Source organism: Camelus bactrianus, chromosome 4, assembly GCF_048773025.1.
Source record: "Camelus bactrianus isolate YW-2024 breed Bactrian camel chromosome 4, ASM4877302v1, whole genome shotgun sequence".
Taxonomy (NCBI): domain Eukaryota; kingdom Metazoa; phylum Chordata; class Mammalia; order Artiodactyla; family Camelidae; genus Camelus; species Camelus bactrianus.
This window is the reverse complement of record NC_133542.1, coordinates 33,476,611-33,498,543: the sequence shown is the minus strand read 5'-3', so window position 1 is coordinate 33,498,543 and position 21,933 is coordinate 33,476,611. Positions and strand designations below refer to the sequence as shown.

At 47.4% G+C, this 21,933-nt stretch overlaps 1 protein-coding gene across 2 annotated transcripts in view; it reads left to right on the top strand.

The window, feature by feature from the left end:
- The window catches only part of DMRT1 (doublesex and mab-3 related transcription factor 1), a 92,438-nt gene that overhangs the window by 24,919 nt on the left and 45,586 nt on the right, over positions 1-21,933 (top strand). For both annotated transcript variants that reach the window (XM_074361649.1, XM_074361650.1), the window contains exon 3: positions 10,294-10,577. In XM_074361649.1, the coding sequence (XP_074217750.1) occupies positions 10,294-10,577 (284 nt within the window). The remainder of the gene's footprint in view (positions 1-10,293; positions 10,578-21,933) is intronic.

The window sequence follows — 21,933 nt, the reverse complement described above, 5'->3', positions numbered from 1 at the left end:
ATGTCATACATCAGTCATTTGGAAAATACTAGTTCGCTGAATTGTACGTATTTTCCAAATGTTGACATATTTCATTACAAAATATCAGAAAATCCCACTCATGAATGTCACTGCTGATTTTGTCAGAACAGTCTAGGTTTGGGAAGCTGTTAAGCACATGGTGGTGGACATGCTTTCCAAAATTCTGATTTATACCCTGAAGCCCACATTTTTGGTAATAACTACTTCAGTTGTTTTCCGTGAAGTGACAGGCTCACTTTGCTCATTTTCAAGAAAGTGTCTGCTGAATACCCAGGGCTCAGTAATTATCGTTTGTTATCAGTTATTCTTTCGAGGAAATGGCGTTCCATTTAAAAAAAAAAAAAAAAGGCAATGACTACAGCTCATAAACATTTGTACAAGTGCCTTTTCCAAGGAAACCATCCTCACCCTCCTGTGCGCAGCAAACATGCTTCATGACCCCTTCCCCCTCGGTCACACAATTAAGAATATGCACTCAAAGGTTGAGATTTAATCAAGTTTTTTTCTTTTCCCTGCTTCATCAAGGGTATCTTAAGCAAAATTTACATAAAATGTAAAAACTTACAAAAATATTTCACTTCCTAGCAGTGAAGAATACAGTGACTCTCAGTACAGTTTGATGGGATGGCTTTGATTCCTGCTAAGGCACCAGGGTTTTCCCACAAATGCTTCCACGTCATCAGCGCAAATGTCAACACAGCAAGGAAGGCCAATATCAGCTTTACGTTATTGTGGAAATACTTTTGACCTTGTGGGCCCTCGCACGGGAGGTGTGGACAGGGGGCCTCAGCTGCATTTTCGGAGCATTTATGGAGCTGCTGGGATGAGGTGTGAGGGCAGGACCTCTTGGCATTAAAATACTGACTCTGATGGCTTTAAGGCAGTTGTCAACCTGCTGGTGCCGGGGTCACCCTGGTGGCTGTGATGAGCTCTGAGGCCGGGGTCCCCAGCCAGAGGCTCTTATGTGCAGTGTCTGGGGTGTGGCTGGGTCCTGAGGAACTTTGCCCTCCACCCCAGCCCATGCAGCCAAAGGTGACAGCGGCTGGCTTAGAGGCAGATTCTATTCCTGGGGGGCCCAGTCCTTCTCAGCAGTTGGCAAAGTTACTGTTCTTGATGACATGAAACGTTTTACAAGACAAGTACGTGGAAACCAGGGCTGTTGAACTGAGCTGGATATAGCCTTGAGTTGAACGAAAGCCATGTGAAATGATGCTTGGTGTAATTTGGCTGTCTCCTCACAGTTACCTAAGGGTCCACTCCTTCACCTCAGATTGCCGGTGGTGACCTTCAGGAACAAACAAAGCCAAACATCGACAATCTTTTTTAAAAAGAAAGTTGAAAAAGCAGAATCTAAATCCCAAATTGAAATTAGGGGGCTGGCCTTGAGCAGACTTAAAAATGGATGTCCCTCTGTTGAGCACCATTCTTGCCAAGAAAAAGACCCCGATAAAGGAAACCCCTGCATTTTAAGTTGTTGGAATATGGTTCAGAGCAGACCTTTTCTGTGGAGACCTAAATATCTGGACATAGTCAAAAATGCTCCTAATTTAAAATTTACTCAGTGTAAGAAATATTTAAAAGGTTTGAAAAGGGATTCTCCCTGTAAGATGTCTTCTAATAGAGCCGGGGGTGGGGGGAGGTGCTGGGCCTGTCCCTGTGCTCCGGCTCCCCACTCCCAGCGCCGCCCCCTGCTGGCTTTGCTTGGTACTGCCGCGCCCTCCCCCCAACCCCGTGCCGACGGAGCCACACACTGTCTCTGCCATCTCGCCAATGACAGGAAATTCTGAATTGGCCTGCAGAGAGGAACCTCTTCCCTGGCCGTTGAGATAGGCTTTCATGGCCATGAGACATTTTCTAGTGAAGTCAGAGACATGGCATTTTCTCCGTATCTGACTGCCCCATGGGGGCAGCTCCCCGTGCAGCTCCCTTTGGGTTCTCTCCTCCCCTGGTGTCGGGGACTCTGGGGCACACACAGAGGGCGGGGGCCAGGGACGGGAGAGCAGAAACCGTGACCAGGAAAACTGGCGGGTGCCCACGTGGACGGGGTGGGGCCTCCTCCAAGAGGCCAGCGGCTGCTCCTGGGGACCGCATGCTGAAGTGCCAGTCTTTCCAGGTCCAGGCAGGGTTTTCCCTGGGAGGAGAGCCTAAGCACCCTCGTTCTCATCCTGTTGGGACCTTGCATTCCGCCTGCTCTGCTCTGCGGGCTGTCGGACACCCGCAGAAACTTTTTTGGAGCCGTGTTTCCTTTCTTTGCTTCCTTCCTCTCGCCTTTGCTCTCCCATCTTTTTTTTTTTTTTGAAGTGTCTTCCACTCTGAAAACCTCTGATCCCTTAAATTCTCCCGTGACTGCATCAGTACAAAGAAGCTCCTGCGGCCACAGATTAATTGGCCTTTGCTTATTCTGGGCATTCCCTGCCCGGCACTTTGGGAGCTGCTGCACACGATGGATATTCTTGGTACTCCCTGGGCTTTTCAGTGGCCCCAGGGCAGCCTGTTTCAAATCTTGGCAGCTCCCTTGGAAGGCCTGTATTTGCTTTTCCCCTCTTTACATTTTCTCCCTCGTCCCCCATGTCTCCGGCTTGATTTCTTTGATCTAGTCATGTTCAATAATCAGTATCTGTCTCTCCCCCGCCATCCCTTTGCAACCCACACTGATGTTTCACACACCCTTGAACCAAGCTTGCCCCTGGCTTTAAAGGCCAACTTCAGGTTCGTTGTGTAATGCAAAGCCTCCACTCTGTGAAGAAGAGTGACCTTGACAGATTGCTCCAGGACCAAATTACATTAAAAATTTTTTCTTCTTGGGAAACAGGAGAACCCGACTGTAACATGTTCCATGCCTTGTGGACGAGAGCGACGCTAGTGAGCCACCAGCAGCAGACCCTGTGCTTTGAAGGCTGGGCTTCATCTCGCCCTCCCGTCCACACAGTTTCGTGTTTTCCCGGAGCCCCGGTCAGCCTCTCCTTCTGTGTGTGTGTTTCAGGATCTCCCCTGACTGACGGCCCCTGCAGCATCCTGGACTATGTCCTTTGTCCCCCAAAGCTCCGGACAGGTGCCCTTGCACACAGTGGGTGCTCAGTAAGTGTATTGCTCTGAACGTGAGTAGTTTCTCCAGAAGCAGGGGAAGGTGACAGCTGTGGTGATGTCCCTCGTCCACCGTCACAGTCACCACCTAGTGGTGGGGACAGTAGGCACACCGCTGCCTCTGCCACAGCCTTCCCCACGCCAGCTCTGCGCTGCCTCAGGGGACCCACCGTTTTCTCAGTCGGGATGGTGAGCTCTCCTCTCGCAGTGGTAGGAGTGCTCGGAGGGCCCAGGCGTCAGAACGGCTTCTCTCCCCGTGTAGCTCCCTTTGGGCTTTCTCCCTTGTAGGGGAAGAGTCCTAAGGCCGAATTTCTCAGTTCTCCCTAAATCTAGGAAATGTCAGGAGCTGATTAGTCTGGATGTAGTGCTTCCCTGCAGAGAAGACCACTAAAAACATGGAGCTGAGGAAGCCTCCTTGTTCCATCCTGTTCCAGCGAGTAGCATCCGTTACCTCCTCTGGATTTCGTGACATGTCGTCAGACAATGTTATCTTTTCTCAAGATCTTAATTTTCCTTAAAAAAATGAGGAAAATGACTTGGACCTTTTCTGTACCTTCCTAGATCTCAGCACAACACGTTTAGTGGCTGGTGGGTAATTTTGAGATCTCAGACTTACTAGCAGTGAACAATTTTCCTGGTTGGTAATTCTTAAAGCTAGGAGATAAGTAGGGCAGGCAAGGGGTGGGGTTACAAAGAATAAAAACCTGGTATACTTAAATTTACCACTTACACGAGGTCGTTGTGAATCACAAATAGTCTTATCGTTTGTACCTTGTAAATATTGGTTTCGTGTGTGATGTTTCACGTAGAAAACGGTGGGGTTTGGCTTTGTCATTAAAAAAGGAGTGTGGCTCCGGCTTTGAACATAAAGGACTCAAAGTGCAACAACTCCAGGAATCTTGACACTAGACAAGGGCGGGAGAAAAAGCCTTCACATATCTTAAAATGAATTACTGGTTAACTACTATTAATATGCCGTGGGCCGGGAGACCAGCATATAACACTGCAGGATCAATAAGGGTGTTTATCATGTGTGGATATTGATCTCCCAGGAAGGAGTGAATCATATTTCACGCTGCATATGTTAGTGCAAAAAAAAAAAAGTAGCAGAGGGATTGGGAAGCCTTATCAAAGAACTAGACGTGAGGACAGTGAACTTACTGAGCCACAGATCACAGCATCGCAGTAAGAAGACAGCGAGTCTGTGGGCCACGTCTCTGCAAATGTCTGTGTTAGACGGTGCCTGCTGCTCATTTTCCCGGATAAAATACCTCTCCAGGCCCTGCTTCCTCTCCTAGCTGTTGAATCCAGACCTGCTGATCTTTCTTCCTTACGTGGCAAATCGGGACCATCTCAGTGATAAGTAACAACACTAGAACGGCTGACTTCATGCCTCCATTTGCATCTTGGCAGAGGACCTAGGAGTTGATAATTACTCTGAGGGACCCCTGATTAAGAAAGCTGCCACATTTTCTTGGAACAATGCCACTGGGCTTTCTATTATTATTAATGTCCTTGCTAAGTCACTCTGGCCAGTTCTTATTCTGGAAAAGTAAAAAGTGAGATCCAGCTTAACAATTTTCGGCAAGCTCATTAAGATGTTTCCTTTTCAGTGTACCTCTCTGGTCTTCGGACTTAGTCACCCTGGCCTTGCAGCTTGGAGTCCCTGTCGCAGTGTGCGTGAGGCATGGGGACGGCCAGGAGGAAGTCACAGTCACAGTCAGGGGCCTGATACACACTGGTGCATTCAGCTCAGGTGTGTGGAGCCAGCTGTCAGTTTTTACTGCCTTTTTTCTTTCTTTCTGTGATTCAGAAAATGGTTAGGAGATGAGTTTGTATAAGGAAAACCACTCTTTGAATATATACACGTACTACTTGGCATTTTATGTGCTTAGTTTATGTATCTCGTGGCTTGTTAGTGGGACTCTTTAGGGTTTATCGTCGGGGTACAGTGACGCTGAGCCTGACCTGCCAGCTTTGACGACACCTCAGTGTTGAAGAGAACGTCTCCGGTTTCTCTTCCTGGAACTCCGCTGTAGCAGAGGTTGGAGAGGTGGGGTGTGCTGCCTGTGTTCTTACTCTGGGTGGGAGCTACACACTCCTTCTCAAGCTGGAGTGAGTGAAGCGTGATCACTCAGCAGTTGAGCATGGATCTGAAGGGGGAGCTGGGCAGGGTCCCAGGTCCCTGGATGGCAGGTATTAGCAGTGTAATGTGGTCGTTTGAAGGAAATTCCACAACACCAGACTGCCAGTGATTTTCATGCAGTTCCTTTTTTCCCGTTACTGCAGGCTCCCTGTACAAGCTTAGAGTTACCTCTTCTGGCCAGGAGTATTCAAGGAGCCTAGTCCATTCTAGTCTGCAGACCATGTTCACACACATACATAGAATGGACTGTTTTAGCCTAGTCTGTACTCCTGCATCCTTATTCTCCATCCGTCTTTTGTGGTTGGATCAGATTAATTTTCCTAAAACATCTTTACATTACTTCCTTGCTCTGAAAACTCATTGACTCCCTAGAGCTTAAGGGGAAACTGGAAGTCCTTGGCTGGTGTTCATACTCAAGACCTTCCACTATTTGTCCCAGGGTGACTTTCCATTCTCATCATCTATTGTCTCTCGATGTGAACTCTGTGCTCCAGTCAGGCTCATCTGGTCACTGTCCCTGGAACATGTCTTGTCCTTTTCTTTTTCCTCTTCTGAATGCCCCCTCGCCCCACCATCTCTGAACCACCTCCATCCTGGCTCACTTCTCTGCCGCCTTTGCGGATGGTGACACCTGCCTGTGCTCTCATTGTGGCCACTGGGTTATTGCTCTGTAGGATTCTCAGTCTATACCTAGTCTTCCCAAATAGCTGGCACATCTTTGAGAAGAAATGAGACATTCTGAATATTTCTTTGTGCCTTTTTACAACATCTAAAGCAAAGCTTTGGACATAGTTGTTATATGATAACTAATGAAATGAATCAAATGTAAGTACAAAAATAGAACTTGAGGTCAAAAATAATGACTTTTGCTTTACCTGCTCCTCTTGGTTGTCCAGAAACCTTATGAGGAATAGTACGGTTTGTCAAATGGAATGAGCTCTTGAGAGGGTGAGTTAAGCTTTTGTGCCTAGAATAAAGGAAGAAGGCCTGGGTTGGGCCATGAAAGTCAGAAAACCATCTGGCAGCAGTGGACACGCAGCACCTACGGCTTGTGATCTAAACTCCGCAGTGATTTCTCTAGAAGCCCAACTTCTTTATTCAGGGGAATTCACTTGTGTGCTCTTATTTGATAGCCAGTCAAGACTGTCAGAGTAATGCAGTGAGGAGTTGACGTATTTTTAGGGATAATTTATGGAGCAGTTGCTTTGAATCTTTAGATCAGTGGTTCTCGATCTTTTGAGTGTATCAGGACCTACCGAGGGCTTTGCTGAAACTCCGATTGCTGGACTGGCCCTTGGAGTTCGTGATTCAGTGGGTCTGGGGTGGGGTCCGAGGATGTCCATTTCTGCAAGTTCCCAGGTGGTGCTGCTGCTGCTGATTCAAGGACCACATGCTGAGAGCCGCTGCATTAGACACAGGTAGTTTGATGGATGTTTATTTCAGCCTGGGGAAATTTCCATGTACAGGTAACATGCACATAAAGCCTGGGAGGCATAAAGCTGTTTTTAACACTGACTAAGAGTTTTAATTTGGAACTTCTAAATGCAGTTGGGTGGTTTACAAAATACAGGATTTGGTAGTTCCCCGTGTCCCTGGAACAGGTGACTTCTTGTAGTGCTTTTTAAAATGTCCCTTTTTAGGAGTGCTTAAAACATGTTAAGAGTCTAAAATGTTTTGTCATTGACTCTTACAAAGCTCAAATGACTTTTATTATTTAAATACTGGTATGAAATGAAACTTTTACGTGTATCTTAATTTATTCTTAAAGCACCATATAATTTGAAAGAGGAAATAAAATACAGGTAAATGGAAAAGTGATGGTATCTTAACTAATCACAGTCATCTGCAGCAAAACAAATCCTTGCTTTGACCTGATGTAGCATTTTATCTGAGGTTTACTGTAAAGTTTGTTGAAGCTGTTCTGTTGTTACCCTGAGAAGTAATACTGGCAACATTTTGTTGCTGGATAACATGGCCTGGTGAAGGGTCTTGCTGATGTTATGATGTAGAAATTCACAGACCTGTGTCTTAGAGTGCTGGTGTCTTTAGGTTTCTCTTTAATTCTTTACCTGCTGCTGTATTTTGTTTTCTTTATCAAGAAGCTTGCTTTTGAAGGTTAGGCCCTCGGGGTGGGTATCCAGTGTTTTTCAACTGAAGGGACAAGGATGAACATCTAATAAAATGCCTTCCTCGAGGCCTGTGAGATTGTATACAGATGCCCAACTAATAATGATGACTAGGTGGTAAGAATATGTCATTCGGTCCTTTTCTGATTTAAATATCTGTGTAACTTTTTTTTTTTTTTTTGCTAAATTTGTATTGTTTTTGTAATCAGGTTAACAGTAAAGACATGACACTGAAAACAAAAGAATTAGATGCTGAAAACTGCCTATCTTGCCGCTAAATTGGTATTTAAAATAAGAGAAAGGACCCAGTGGGAGGCCTTAGGAGGGGAGAAGGACATGTGCTTTCTCCAGACTCGGGGAGAGTCATGGAATCAGAATTTCCCTTCTCATCAGTTGGGAAGAGGAGGAGAGAAGAAAGGAGAGAAACATAATAAGACAGTGGCCCTGACAGTGCATCTCCAGGAGCCTGAGGTGGATGGATTTGGTGTCCTTTTGGGGAGAAGAGGCTTCAGTGCTGACTTTAAAGTGAGGCTGTGAGAACATTTTGTTGTAGATCTGTCCCCAACCTCCCCCACATTCAGGCAGCGGACACTGAGCACCTGCTTCTCCCTGCCCACGTGTGCTCAACCCTTTTCTGTGGTTTAAAAACGAGGTAACAACATTCTGTTACTCCTTCGAACTTCTATTTTCCCCTCACGTTTATGTTGATGCCAGGCTACTTGAAAAAGAAAAAGAAAGTTATTCGTGGCTCCCTTCTGGAAATACTTAACCACCGTGTGTTGGGCAGTGCACTTGGCACAGGATGCTTGGTGAGCCAAGAGGAGGCGTCGTGCCTGCTCTGTGGAGCGTCCCTTCCGACCAGAGAAGGCTCTTTGCAGTGTCCACCGCTGTTTCTTCCTCGCTCACTTGCTCCTTTATCTCTCACCGGCGCCTGTGTGTCCTCCCACTGTGCTCAGCCACAGGGCCCTGGAGGCCTAGTCATCTGTCGGTCTTTTCCAGAACTAACTTTGCTGAATCTCTTAGCAGCATTTGACTGCGCAGCCTGCCCCTCCGCGATCCTGTCATCTTTGTCCTCTGTGACATTGCGTTCCCTCCTCCGTTCTCCAGGATGCTGGCCTTGGCACCCTTTTCTCCTTTCAGAACATACCCTTCCGTACCAACTCCCTTCTCCTCTCCCCAGATGGGCTTAGCATCTCCCAGAGGAGGTGACTCCTGCTGACCCCTGCGGCATCTCAGCTTCTCACCTCAGCCTCTCCCGTGTGAGTGCAAGTGTCAGGTTTCTCACCCTGACTCCTCCCTGGCTGCGTGGCCGGCGGCACCACCGTGATTAAGCAGAACTGACCCCCTCATCTCCTCCACCATTGTCACCCCAGGCTTCCTGCCCTTCCTCTTTGGCCTTTCCCGGATCTCAGATCAGACGCCCATCAATCCTGTGGTTCTGTGAGCTCGTCCCCCCGTGTCCCTGGCAGGTCCCTGCTGTCGTGTTTGCAGTCTTCTGGGTCTCTCCCAGCCTACTTCAGCGGCTCCCTGGTGGCTCTCCCTGCCTCTGGTCTCTCTTCCCTTCGCTATCTGATGAATTGCCCTCAGCTGAATCACCCCAAGGCACAACTCTGACCCTTTGTGCCCCTTGCTGGGAAATCCTCAGTGGTTCCCACCACCCTCTGAAGAGAGTTCAGAGAGCTGGGCTGAGGCTTTCCCTCCCCTCGCTCCCGCTTGCCTATCGGGCTGGACCTCTCTTGCCTTTTTCTGGTCCAACTCTTCAACTGGACGGCCCCATCCACCGCTCCCAAACTCCGCGCCCACCTTCCTGCTTCCATCCTTTGTTCTCAGTACTCTCTTTTTCTCATCTTTACCTACTCTCCTGCTCTTCTTTTAAAGTGCAGCTCAGGTGCAGTTTTTTTCTATGACAGTCCCTGTCGTTCCTTTCTAGGCTGCAAGTCATCTTTCCAGCTTTTGTGTTTCTGTAAAAGTTTATGGTATTCTTGTATGAGAGTCCTTGTATAATTCATAATTCCATCATTCATCCTAGGCTGGACCCTGTGAGTCGGTGCTGCCTGATACCTTGCAGCTCTTTCTGGTCCCTGGCCCACCTTAGAACATTGTTTAAAAAATGTCCATTGGAGGGACGAGTTAGGAGTCCATTCAATTATTTATTGAAATTAATGCAGTTTAATGTCTAGACCCCAGGCTGGCAGACTTCACCCTGTGGATCGCTCCGGCCCACTGCCTTGTTTGTGAATAAAGCTTTATTGCAACACGACCACACGGCAGCCAGTACGTCCTACAGCTGAATGCCGCTGAGCCCGCAGCGGTCACTAACTGACCTTTCACCGAGCTTTGTCCCCCCGGGGCTATACCACTGTCCAGACTTCTGAAGGACACAGTATCAGCTGTTGGAAGGAAGTGAAGGAAACAATGTTTGCTTAAACTCTTAGCCTCTTGCTTTGGCTTTCAGACGTATCTGTGTGGCTACCGCAGTTAGGGCACTGGGATTTTTTACTACTTTATTCAAAGTGAAGTTCAGTTAATTACGTTGGAAGAATGTTGCAGACAGCCAAGTTAACAAGATTTGGTCTCTAATTTCTTGACATTAAGACAGGAATCTCTGGGCAGAAGTTAGACCTGGCCAGGATTTATGTAATTAAAATGACCCCTATCAAAAATGTTTTTGGTATTCTCAGTAAAAATAATCATCAAGAATCGGTCAGCTGTGCGGCCAGAGTCATGCCAGCCTTAGAAACCCTCCTGTACTTCGGCTGCAGGATAAGCAGCACGCTCAGGTGCCTTGCTCTGCAGCCCTGTGGATCTGGAGGAGGAAGCCTGCGTGTTGCCAAGGTTTAGAGGTGAAGTCTTGTGGCCCCCACATTAACACCGTGCTGTTTTTTTCTTTTTCTTTTTTTTTTTCTTCCTTTCTAGAGGGACGTATGGTCATCCAGGACATTCCTGCTGTCACCAGCAGAGGGCACGTGGAGAACACACCTGACCTTGTGTCTGACTCCACCTACTACAGCAGCTTTTACCAGCCGTCGCTGTTCCCTTACTACAACAACTTGTACAACTACCCGCAGTACTCCATGGCCTTGGCTGCGGACTCCTCTCCCGGGGACGCGGGAAGCCCCCTCGGGGGGTCCCCCGTGAAGAACAGCCTTCGAAGCCTCCCAGCGCCTTATGTGCCTGGTCAGACAGGAAACCAATGGCAGGTAAGAGGTAACCCAGAGAGTGAACTGGACATGTGAAAGCCACACACACACATACGCTCAACTCAGCACACGTGTATACCATTATGCAAAAGGTACAAAAAGTTCTCTCTACCTATAACATCATTTACCCCCAGAGGTTGCCTGCAAGGAATTGGAAAGAATTGTGCATGTATTTGTTGGCATTTTCAAATTTTACTTTTCTCATTCTTCAGCGTCATTTTGCCCAAATACCCAGTTGGCCAGAGTCAGCGTCACCAGCGGCTTACAGTGTGAGGCTCCATCTCCTCCAGCCTTGCCTCCACTTTTTTGTGCAGCTTAGAAAATGTTGGGTGCAGCCTTCTGGATGGCAGTAATCCTAGTGATGCTTTTGCACCCTGGAAGGGAGGTGTGTTACGATCTGTGTGTTTGTGTGGAAGAAAAGTAAGAAAAGGAATTAGGTCACTATCGTGCTGGGCCAACTTGAGTGCATCTTTAGCTGGGAATGGAGGTCACTCATATGCTAAGTATGTGTTTTTAAAATAGTGTGCAATCAAGAGCTTTTAATATTTGGGGTAATACAAAGCATTTTGCATTATCAGGGAACATTTATTCAGCACTGTCTACTTCCTCAGTTTTCACCATTTCTATCATGCCAGTATATTAGCTGCAGAGTCAAGGCATGGAAAGCATTCACAGGCTGGATTAGCACGTTGGGGGACTGTGCACGCGTGAGCGCGCGGGCTCGGCACCTCCACGCCCGCTCCAGCTGTAAGATACGATTCTGCAAGAACTGCTCTCATCGTGGATGCGTTTTCCGCGCTCAGGCTTCCCAGTGGGGCTTTGATTCCAACACAATGCAATGTATGTATTTGGGAGTTTAGGCTACATCTTTGATCTTCTTATGCCCACTTTTAAAAAGATGTGAGTGGACGTTTTCCTCTGAGCAGTTCGATTCCGTTTTGCATTTTCAGATGTGGGGAAGTGGTTGATATTCACATCCGCCCATTTTTAGATTTTTGCACAAGCCTTAGGGAATCTGACTACCTCTGCATATTAATGTCAGCTTTAATCCCCTGGGCTACTCATTTTCATAACTTTTCCATAGACTTTATTTTTAGAATCATACTTTTTAAAAAGAGCTTAAAGCATATTGGTGTTAGAAGTGAGAGGTAATATGAATGTAAAGAAAGTGCGATGATTTATGGATCTTCAGGCTGAACCCCTGCAGGCCTTTCAAAGTGCCAGCTGGATTTCATGATTTTGCGTTAGGTTTTAGGTTGATTTCTGTTAGGGACTCTCCTCTGAGAAAGAAGAAAGAAGTACCTTATAGTTCATAAAAAACAGCTCATCCTGCAGGTTCCCAGGAGCCAGGGACTTCATGCTACTGGAGTGTCCTGGTTTTCTGGCTACTTTCAGGCTTTAAGGAGAAAATAGGGAAGGTCTGTGGACCTGCTGGCTTATAAGAAGAAGGATGAGAAGGGAAAGTCTTAAGCGTCTTCTGAAAGAAAGACAGCCATGATTGGCTTTACTATAGCAGCATCAGAAATCTCCTAAATTAATTAACCCTCCTTTGTCAGAATCTCTCAGACGGCATATGATGCCTGACACACAAATGCTTACTCACTCCACCTGGAAGACCTAGGGAGGACATGGCAGAGGTCGTGGATTTCCTTGGAGGTCTCTGGCCACGATCCACCCTCTAGGGGCCTGGAGACAGCCAGGAGGAGAGTCCTCGTGGGCAGCTGCATTGCCTGGTCTTGGAGGGCTGCCTCGCCTGCTGTGGGCAAGGAGAGATGCCCCTGGGGGTGAGGTCCAGCACCCCTGCTAGCAAAGTGGGAGGGAAGACTGTGCCCGAACGTTCTTGGCCGTGCGGGGGGGCCTGCAGCTTTGATGCTGCTCGTGCCCCCTCTAGAACCATCACTCAATTAGCCTGGAGAGCTGGGTCCCTGGTGAGAGGCCCAGCATCTCACCTGCCGAGGCATCAATTAACACTGGAGTTTGTTTTCAAGGAGGCCTGGGCTCAAGCCTTTCTATTTCCTAGCCAGTCACCACTGGCAATACATGCTCATCTAACTATTTTGCAGAAATAGAAATAGGTCCTTCGCTGCTACTGTGGTTGATGCCCGTTCCTCTTGGTAATAACACGGATTCTGATGGTTGTCATTTGTTGAGCAGTGAGTCCTCCCCACAGCCCTGGGAGGCAGGTGGAATTGTCCCTTTTTCATAGGTGAGGACATCGGGACTCAGAGGCCCGCACCACCACACAGCCACCAGACAGGGAGCTGGAGTTTGTATCTGTCTGGCTCCAAAGTGTGTTTCCCTGCTCGGTCTGGTTATCGCTGGATCTGCAACAGACTCGGGGCTGCAGAGACGGCTGTTAATTAAGTATGAATACGGAGACCCTCTTTAGCTCTCAGGGCTTGGAATTCCTACCTAAGTCCTTTGCTTTTCACTGGGGATCTTCTTGGACCCACCGCTCTTCTGATTTTCTGTCTTCATTTGTGGGGACTGGAAATAAGCAGAAACTTCCAGAACAGTGATGAGGTGGGGTACTTCAGGTGGCTGAACACAGAGCCCCAGACACTCCCCTGAAATACAGTCTTGGCCTTTGGTGTTTAAAATGTGCTGAATCCCTTGCAGTTTGGAAGTTGCTTTTGGAATCTGCATACATATTTTCTTTGAATGTGATTAATCCTAAGCACATCTGGGCCCAGCTGCAGTGGGTTTGTGACACGGAAGATGATCCTCACAGTGGAGATGAGAGGGTTTGACCATGTGGCCTCTCCATCCCTTCTAAGCCTGACGTTTTATGAGTCTGTGGATTAATCTTGTAAGCAAACATGAACACAAACTTGACTTACAGCCTTGTAGTCATGCCCACAGAAATCAGTTCTCTTGGAAATAAACTCTTATATTAAAAATACAAGAGCCAGCATCTACATAAGCCATCAGTTTGCAGAAGGATAGGTGAACGCCTGTCCAGTGCTGAGCAGAGCTGACGTGGGTCTCACATAGCTCCAGCGCAGCCCATCCTGCTGCAGGACGACTGAGAGCCGGAGCCGGAGGGGTTTGCTTGGCACCCACAGCTGGCTGGTGACAGAGCCTGGCCCAGAAACCAGGCCTATTTATTTGGGGAAAATAGTACGGTGTGCTTTGAGGAACATGGAGTCTGGTACTTGGAGATCTATATTTGGTCCTAATTTGTGATTTAACTGTTTGTGTCACCTTGAGCAAAGTACTTAACCCTTTGAATCTCAGTTGTTTTGTTTATAAAGTGGGCATAGTACCACACTCATAGAATCACTGCAGGGATACACAAGACGACAGTTTAATGACTGAAGTGAGATGATTACTGCATGAGGAAGTGTCTGTGTAGACCAAGAAGTGCTATGCTGACATGAACTTCAGTAAATTCATTTCATTAATCATTATTTTCTCTTGGCCCTGCTTTTATAAAAAAAATCTATTTAATTTTTTGTTGATGTGTGTTTTAGTTAGCTATGTCAGATCCCCTCTGGGATAAGATAGGGTATGCATAATGCACATTTTAGTTGTTACTGGAAGGTCGTGACATGTGAATATGGGCCAAGTATGAATGTACATGGAATCAGTTTTATCCGAGATGGGGAAGAATTCGATCCATTTAGGAAGTAGAAAACTGGAAGCATAGACAAGAATTATAATGGTGCAAAATGTGTTTATTAAGAGGTGTATAAGTAAATACTAACACCTACAGATAGTACTTAAAACCAGTGTTGAAGGGGTAGAAACTGGACAGCTCGTGTTGTCACTGGGCCGTTAGGGCAGAGGTGCAGGGGACCGCCATCTGGGGCAGGGCCTCCCCCGGCCTTGCTGATCTGGGAGGGCGCCCTGGCTCTGCTCTTTGGCCGGTGCCTTGCCCCTCCTGGTGGAAGCCTCCCGGGGAGGGCCGGGGAGGGGCTCCCTCTTGGTTGGAGCCACGCTTTCCTGTCTCCTTTGTGGAAAGTGGGCCACAGCTGCGCCTGGAGGGCACCGAGCTGGTCTCTCTGACTAGATCTTCCCCAGGTCTGACCCCGGCTCGACCTGAAGGGCCTGAATCTTAGCAGCATCTCCTCCATCTACTTTCTTGGCTCTGTTGCTAAGACCCGACTTCCCTCCTGACTCTTCACCAGAGTGAGAACTTTTATAAGTTATCCTCCTTCCTTTGCTGCTTTTGGGTATCAGTGTGTTTTGGGGGAACAGCGTGAAGTGTTTTCCAACAGAGAGCACCTTTCTGATTCCTAGAAAAAAATCGACACTAGTGGAGATCATCATACATTTTTTTTTAAAGCCAGACTTTTTTAGAGGTTAGTGGGCAGAGTATTGAATTATTTACAAAAGAAACTATTGACTTTTTGTTGTAGCGCGGAGACTTTCTGTAAGTCTCCCTATAAAGTCATGCAAGCCACAAGTAATTATTGAGCACCTACTAAGTGCAAAGCCTATTTTAAAAAAATAGCCGTCTACTGGGCCAGGATCCCAGAATCCCAAGGCGCTTTCGTGTCGATGCCCAGAACGCATGCCGAGAGCTGCTTTAATTGCTTTTGGTCTGTCTCCAGCCTCTGGAGATTTGTGGCCCAATCACAGATTCCTGTCCTGTTGTGAAACAGAAATAACATTTGTGACACTGGAACAAACTCACGATGAATGGCTGGTTCCACTGACCAGCAGCTCAATTTCACTTCTGCATTTAATTGCCTGCAAAAGCTGTTTATTGCCTGGTGCACTCCTCCACGGCAACATTACCTCTTAAATAAACATGTTGTACCAGGTTGACAAGGGAGAGGTGCATATCAAGTGAGGAGAAATAAATATGGGAGGACTCCGAGCTGTACCGGGATCTCCATTTAGTCCCGGTGGCAGGTGCCCCCTTGATTAGCTTTTCAGAAGCTTGTGCCGCTGGAGGTGGAGACCCACGTGCCGGCCACAGCTAGGGTGTGGTCAGAAGGCAGCGTGGGTGATTTCCTTCCTCCTGGTGGTTCTTTTGGGCTCTGTCTGAAGGGTCTCAAGATACGGTTGCCCATTTATGATTATGCTCCTCACTGGAATGCATTCAGTTATTAAGTGAACAGGCATCGAGGTCCTACTGTGTGTTAGCGATCTACCACTGAGCCACACAGTCAAAAATATGAAGAGGAAGTCTTGGAGGAAGGCTGTTGTTATCATCTGGTAAATGAGAATGGAACTAGGGGATCATCCAAGTAGCGCTGGATTTGAAAGTGAGACACAGGTGGGAAAGAAATCAGATTCTGGCGTCTAGTCCTTGGAGCACAGAGAAAGGCGCCCCCGTGTGGACATTACTGGGATGGCCCTCCAGCACTTGCCTGCCAAAGGCCAGAGGGCCCAGCAGGGCTCCTGTAAAAGCCGCCCATTTGGATTGTGCGGCCTGCAGGCAGATGTTCTCCATCCTTTGCCGAGCAGCCAGACTAGGCCCTTGTTTACACATGGCCTCCTCTTTTTATTAGCATGGTTCAGTATCAGAACAACCCGTTAGCTGGAAGAATGCTGAGAAGTGGCTTCGGCAGCATGTGCCCCGGGGGTCCCACAGGAGGGTCCAGGGCCAGGGTGCAGGATAGGCAGCTATGGCTTAAACCCGGCTCCCGTTCCCAGGGAGACAATGATAGTTAGCCATTCATTCATTAAGCCATTAATTTTTAATATTTCTAAGTGAAATAAAAAACAGGGACAAGGTAAAATACACAATCTCCTTCAATTTTTAAGGTGAAGTAGGAGACTTGAGATAAACGTTTGTGCTGGCCTCAGGTCAATGAGCTGCACCGTAGGGCCCCCAGGATAACGTGCATCTGGTCACTCAGACCCCTGAGTGATTCTGGCTGAGAGCGATGAAGTGTCTTGTCTGAGGAGCCTGGGCCTTCTTACTCTGGGTTAGGCGCCCTCTCCCAGGCACCGGTGATCCACTAGGCGGCCCCTCCAACCCCATCACCCACTTCCTCGGCTGCTTAAACTGGCCCCTGCTTCCGTTTTTAGAGCAAATTCGCAATTGGCCACTGTTCGTTGGTGGATAGACACTGACAGGCTTTTTCCTCTGGAAAGAAAAACTCACAAAGGTTTTAAGCACAAAGAAGAGGAATTCGTAAGACCATGTTCAAGTCAAGACATTTAAAGCAATTTCTTTCCTCAGGAAAAAAGAATTAAATTAGATATGGCCTTGGACTATTAGAGCTCACCACCCTGATTTGTTTTTTAAAGGGGAATTTCAGAGACGTGCATTCCTGTTGATGTTGCTGTGCTGAGGTGTACTTGCATTGTATCTGGCCACTTCCGTGAACTCTGTAATTCTGATAATTTTATAGTTGCTTATTTTGGGGTTTCTAGGTTAGACAGATATTTTATAGGAAAATACTGATGCTGACATCTTTCTTCCCCCTGAATACCTCCAGTTCTAACTTCTGTTCTCAATGCATTGTTCGGTTGAGGTATCAGAGGTGGACGCCGGTGTCATCTTGTTCCTTACTTCACTGGGAATGTGTCTTGAAGTTCACTGTCCTGAGTGCAGGATGTTACCTGTGCTGGTTTACAGAGAAATGGGGAAAATAAGGGCAAGGGGGTTTTCTTACAGCCAAAGTATTCAATTCAAAGAATGTTTCTTATTGAGACTGTACCCTTCCAACATTTTTTTAATGAAATGAGGATTTTTTTTTTTTTTTGGTAAATGCCCTTACTCAGCAATATAAAAAGTTGGCAACTCTATCCCTGTCTCCCTCGCCCCCTTTTAGAAAAGTTGTACTAACCTGAAGTCCAGAGGGAGCCTGGAATCCACGGCCCCGGCGCCGGGTCTCCGTGACAACAGTGCAGCTTTCGTGGTCCTCACAGTGCTGCTTTTAGCAGTTGTTTCTCCCTGCCTCTTTGCAGGCAGAGTGCTTCGGTCTTTTCCTGTCTTTTGATCTCAGCCCTGTGAACGTCCCTGTGCTGGGCCAGCATTCTGTGGGACTCCTCACATGCATCCCACGTCGGTCCTGCCTTCTGGTACAGTGAGGACACAGGGGTTGGGCTTCCCTGCTCAGGGACCCAGTCTTGAAGAGTCTTCTGTTTTAACATTAAAGTCATCACAGACCACCAGAAGTCTAAAGCCCGTGAAGTGAAGGTGCCAGGCCTCCCTGGGTTTGGGTCACGTTGCCTCTACTCTGAACTTTCCTTTAAATGACCTGTCAAGTCTCAGCCATGTCTGCGATTTTCTCTTCTGAAACGTAATTCCTTGTTAGCTTCTTCTCGTTTACGGAGAAATAATAAACCCAGTTCTCTTGGGCCTTCCCATCGTACTCCTTTTCCTGCAGGAGAAAAGCTCTGTGGGCCGGGGTACCGGAGGGGCGGCAGCAAGCCCGGGCTTCCTGGGAGCTTGGCAGCCCGTGAATGCAGTCCTGGCTTTCTATTTCTAAGCGACCTCCTCGTGGACATGGACTTTCCCAGCGGAATTGCTATTTTGTCTCGTTCTAGATGAACACAAGCCATGATCAGAAAGCTATCGTCTGTTATTTATTATGCTTTTCCTAGAAGGAATGGTTGTTTTCTTGGAGGGATTACCAAAGTTTAATGATTTGTGAGCTTTTGGTCCCACAAGAGGACCATTGTTGGCGAGAATTGGTGCCCGTGATGACGATATTCCTGGTGTCTCTTGGTCTGGAACCAGAGCTGAGGGAGGTGGTGGGTATTGTAGGAGCTGAACTCGGGTGGTGAGAGGTAGGGCTGAGGACTGTTCCTTCACTACAGCAATGCACAGGAGAGTTGCTTTGGCTGAGTATTTTGGTTAAAAACCTGTGGATTACAGGAGAAAGTGGAGCTGGCCTCTGGAAACCGGGGCACGGGGGAAGGCAGCTGGGTCTGAGAGAAGATTTTGGGGGAGGGCTGGGCCCTGGCCCTCCCAAGGGACTGTTTCTAAGTCTGGCTGACACAGTCCAGTAGCAGCCCAGGAAATCCAGAGGGAGGGTAGCCTTGGATTCTTAGGAGGAACCTTTGAGGGACTCCAGTAAATCCAGGGCCGCCCTGCAGGGTCACTTCCAATCTTCCATGAGTTCAGTTTAATCTGGACTGAGTTGGGAAATCCTGGAAAGGGCTGGTCCACTCCAGGGACGACTCCACAATTCAATTGCAGGTAAAAAGAAAGACACCATCAGTCTGTTGCGAGATTGTTACACAACATGATCTCTGACACGGTAGCATCGGGTTAGTAAATAATACAGTCATTTGGGGAGTCTGTAATCTACTTGAAAATTAGATAATTAGATCACAGTTTTTGAAAGCTTTCAGACTTGATTTGGTTGGGCTGGTGGCCAAAATCTTACCTATTTGTGTTTGCCTTTTTTAGGTTACCCTTATTCTTAAGTAGATGTAAATATGGTATACAATTAGTTGCTTTTCAGAATGTTTAAGTGTGTGGATGAGCGATGCTAAAATTTCTTGGGAGTCCATATTTCTGTGGCCTGTTAAGTGGCCCTCATTAGTTGAATAAAGACCGAAATCAAGGAAATGCTTAACAGAGGCAAATTTGCCCTCTTTTTGAGCTATGTTAGGAATATGGTAGTAGAAAAACAAAAAGAGTAGGGTTATGGGAAATCCCCGTATGAAACAGCATGCATAAGAAACTCCTCGGTGTGTTTATCATTCATTTGTTGAGCACCAGCTCCGACCTTGGCCCAGTGCTGGACTGTGCCCTCCGGCGCCAGCTCACAGTGGTTGGATGAGAGATCAGAGAATGACACGTATCATTCTCTGATGGCCACTGTGGTCAGAGTCTGGAGGTCTCCCCAGAGGGCTGTGGTGCCTCGTGGACAGGCGGGCCCTGTGCAGTGCTGGGCCCAGGGGTGGGGTGGGGCGAGGTGAAAATAACTATTTTACCACTACTGTCACTTAAAATTGCCCCTGCAGGGTGCTAATTAGAAGCAGATTGACTTTGTGTGTTTTATTATTTTTGAAAAGTGCTCTGGAGAGAGTGCATCCCCTTAGTGCAGCCAGGACAGGCTGCTTTCAGTGCCCTCTTCTTGGGAGACCCCTGACCCTGAGGGCATATCCTTGAGATGCATGAGTTTCTGAGGTGAGGGGCGGGGGGTTCATAAGAAGATTGAAGAACAGGGAAAAAGGAATTTTCTCCTCATTTTATTTTTCACACCTTTTTTTGTCACATTCTTTCTCACTAATACTGTTTTTGGCAATTCCTAGCCAGTACTAAGGGAAGGAAGGCAGACGGAATAATTTTATGTCTTGGGTCCTGGTATGAGACCAAATAATGTGAAGGAGCCTTTTCACTGTCTCTCTGTGTGTGTGTGTGTGATAGTGTCAATGTAGTTTCTTGAGTTGGTTTTTCAAGTTTTTAAATGTGAAAAGTAGAAACATTTTGGACAATGGATTTTTCTTTCAAATATCAGACAAATATTTACAGACTTTAAATAATTTTTGAAGTATGTAATGGGCAGGTTTTTTCTGCCGCCCTCTCTGCCCCTGGATCCCTGACTCCTGTGAAAGGGCTCAGAGTCATATGGTAACTCTGAGGGGTCCGTGGGTGTGACCACTCCTCCACTGATGCCCCCACAGCGGGAGGCCAGAGAGGGGAGGGGACGGCGTGACAGGACAAGTTCTGAACAGCCTGGCGCCCCTCCTCCCTGCTGCTCCCCTCAGCCCTGGAACTCGGCCTGTCCTGGATTGACATCTCCTTTTGTGGGCGAGGAGGCTGAGGCTCAGGAGGTGGAGTAACTTGTCACATCACAGGTGGCAAATGGGGGCTCGTCCACACTCCCATCTCTGCCTTCCTCATGGTCAGCACATGTTTCTTCTTTTCCTGGTGTGAAGCCCTGAGAAGTGTCATAGTGTCTTCTTGCGTCTTATGATACAAGCTACTTTAAGAGGTAATTAATATTTGCAGACACTTAACGTGGGGAGAGTCCTAGTTCTGATCATAGTAACCAGACTTCAGTCACACATGCACACATACACAAACACTTCTGTGCACTTTAGGGGAACAGATTTTTGGTCATTCTTGGGTTGTTTCGGTTGCTGAGAGGTGGATTTTGGAGTGGGAAGCACCTTTCCAGGCTGCTGACCGCCTGTGAGGCGGGTGTGCCCATCGGCGGTCACCAGCCTGCGTTCCGAGTTTTCGTGCCGGTTCGGATCCAGCACATGCGCGTGTCCTGACACTTAGAAGGTGGCCCGAGACAGTCTCACCGTGCCCTGCAAGCAGTCTGTCATGTTCAGGACTCATAAGATACCCTTCACACTGCTGATTTATGCTGAAAGTATCCTCATGTTTCTGACAGCTCATGTGTGACGTGAATATAATCCATATTTCTTAGAGCAGCTAATCCAAGTGGCTTATTTCCCGATACTGCTGATGGAGCTATATCTCTTGGTGTTGCTGCCGTTGAGATTCTGATGGTAACATATTGTTTGTGGGTCACTAGTTTTGTCTAAAACAGTAGGTTGGAACAGAGTAGCAGAGGTTAATTAACTTTGTCCATCAAGATGGGAGCAGAAATGGTTGCCTCTGATACGTCTGGTCCTAAAATCAGCGTTCCTGAATGTGTGGTTACAGGCATCTTTTCTTCTCATTTTCAGACTGACAACCCTCAAAAAAGTTTCTTACTTAATCTCAGAGTAATGAAAATGTAGAGTTGTTAAAATTCAAAGGCAATGAGTAGGTCCTTATAATAAGCAAATGTCTTACTTTAAGATGGGAAAGGTGGCTTGGTTTAGCAGAGAGAGACTTTTGAGGCCAACTCACCTTCTCTGCTTAATCCCTTTGTGAGCAGAACCAAGTTTTCTGATGTCTCTGTGCAGTTTCTGCCTGTGTTCATGCTGATTGCATTGTGGAGGACTCAAGTCTCTATAGTTCCCATTCCAACCCAGCCCCATCCCCCACTTACCTGCCATGAGATTTGGCAAGGTACATTTTCTCGGGAAACTTACATGAAGAATGTCACCATGCCAGAGCCCCCCGCCACCTCTTCAGAGATGTGACGTAATGCTCTCAGAGACTTGCATGTTAGGGAGAGTGCAGTACTTTGACTTGACAGTTATTAACCCAATTTAAAGTTCAAACCAGCTCTTTTACTGAAGCTGTTTCCTCCTGGCTTTTATGTAATTGATGCATATTTTCTGCCTGGCTCTGTGTGACTTCAGCTGGGAAGTCAGGGTTTGTGTTTTAGATTTGTGAATCACAAATAGAAGTTTCTGACCCAGGAGCTTGAAAATCCCTCTAAGGTTAGTGGTTTGGGAAAAAGAGAAGGGCCCTGGGCTAGTCCCAGAGGCTGTTTCCAGGTGGCCCTGCCCCTTTCTTTTGTGACCCCCCAAAATGCATCAAAACCCTCCCAGGCTCCAGGAAAGGGAGCCATTTTCATAGTTTGGCTTTTTC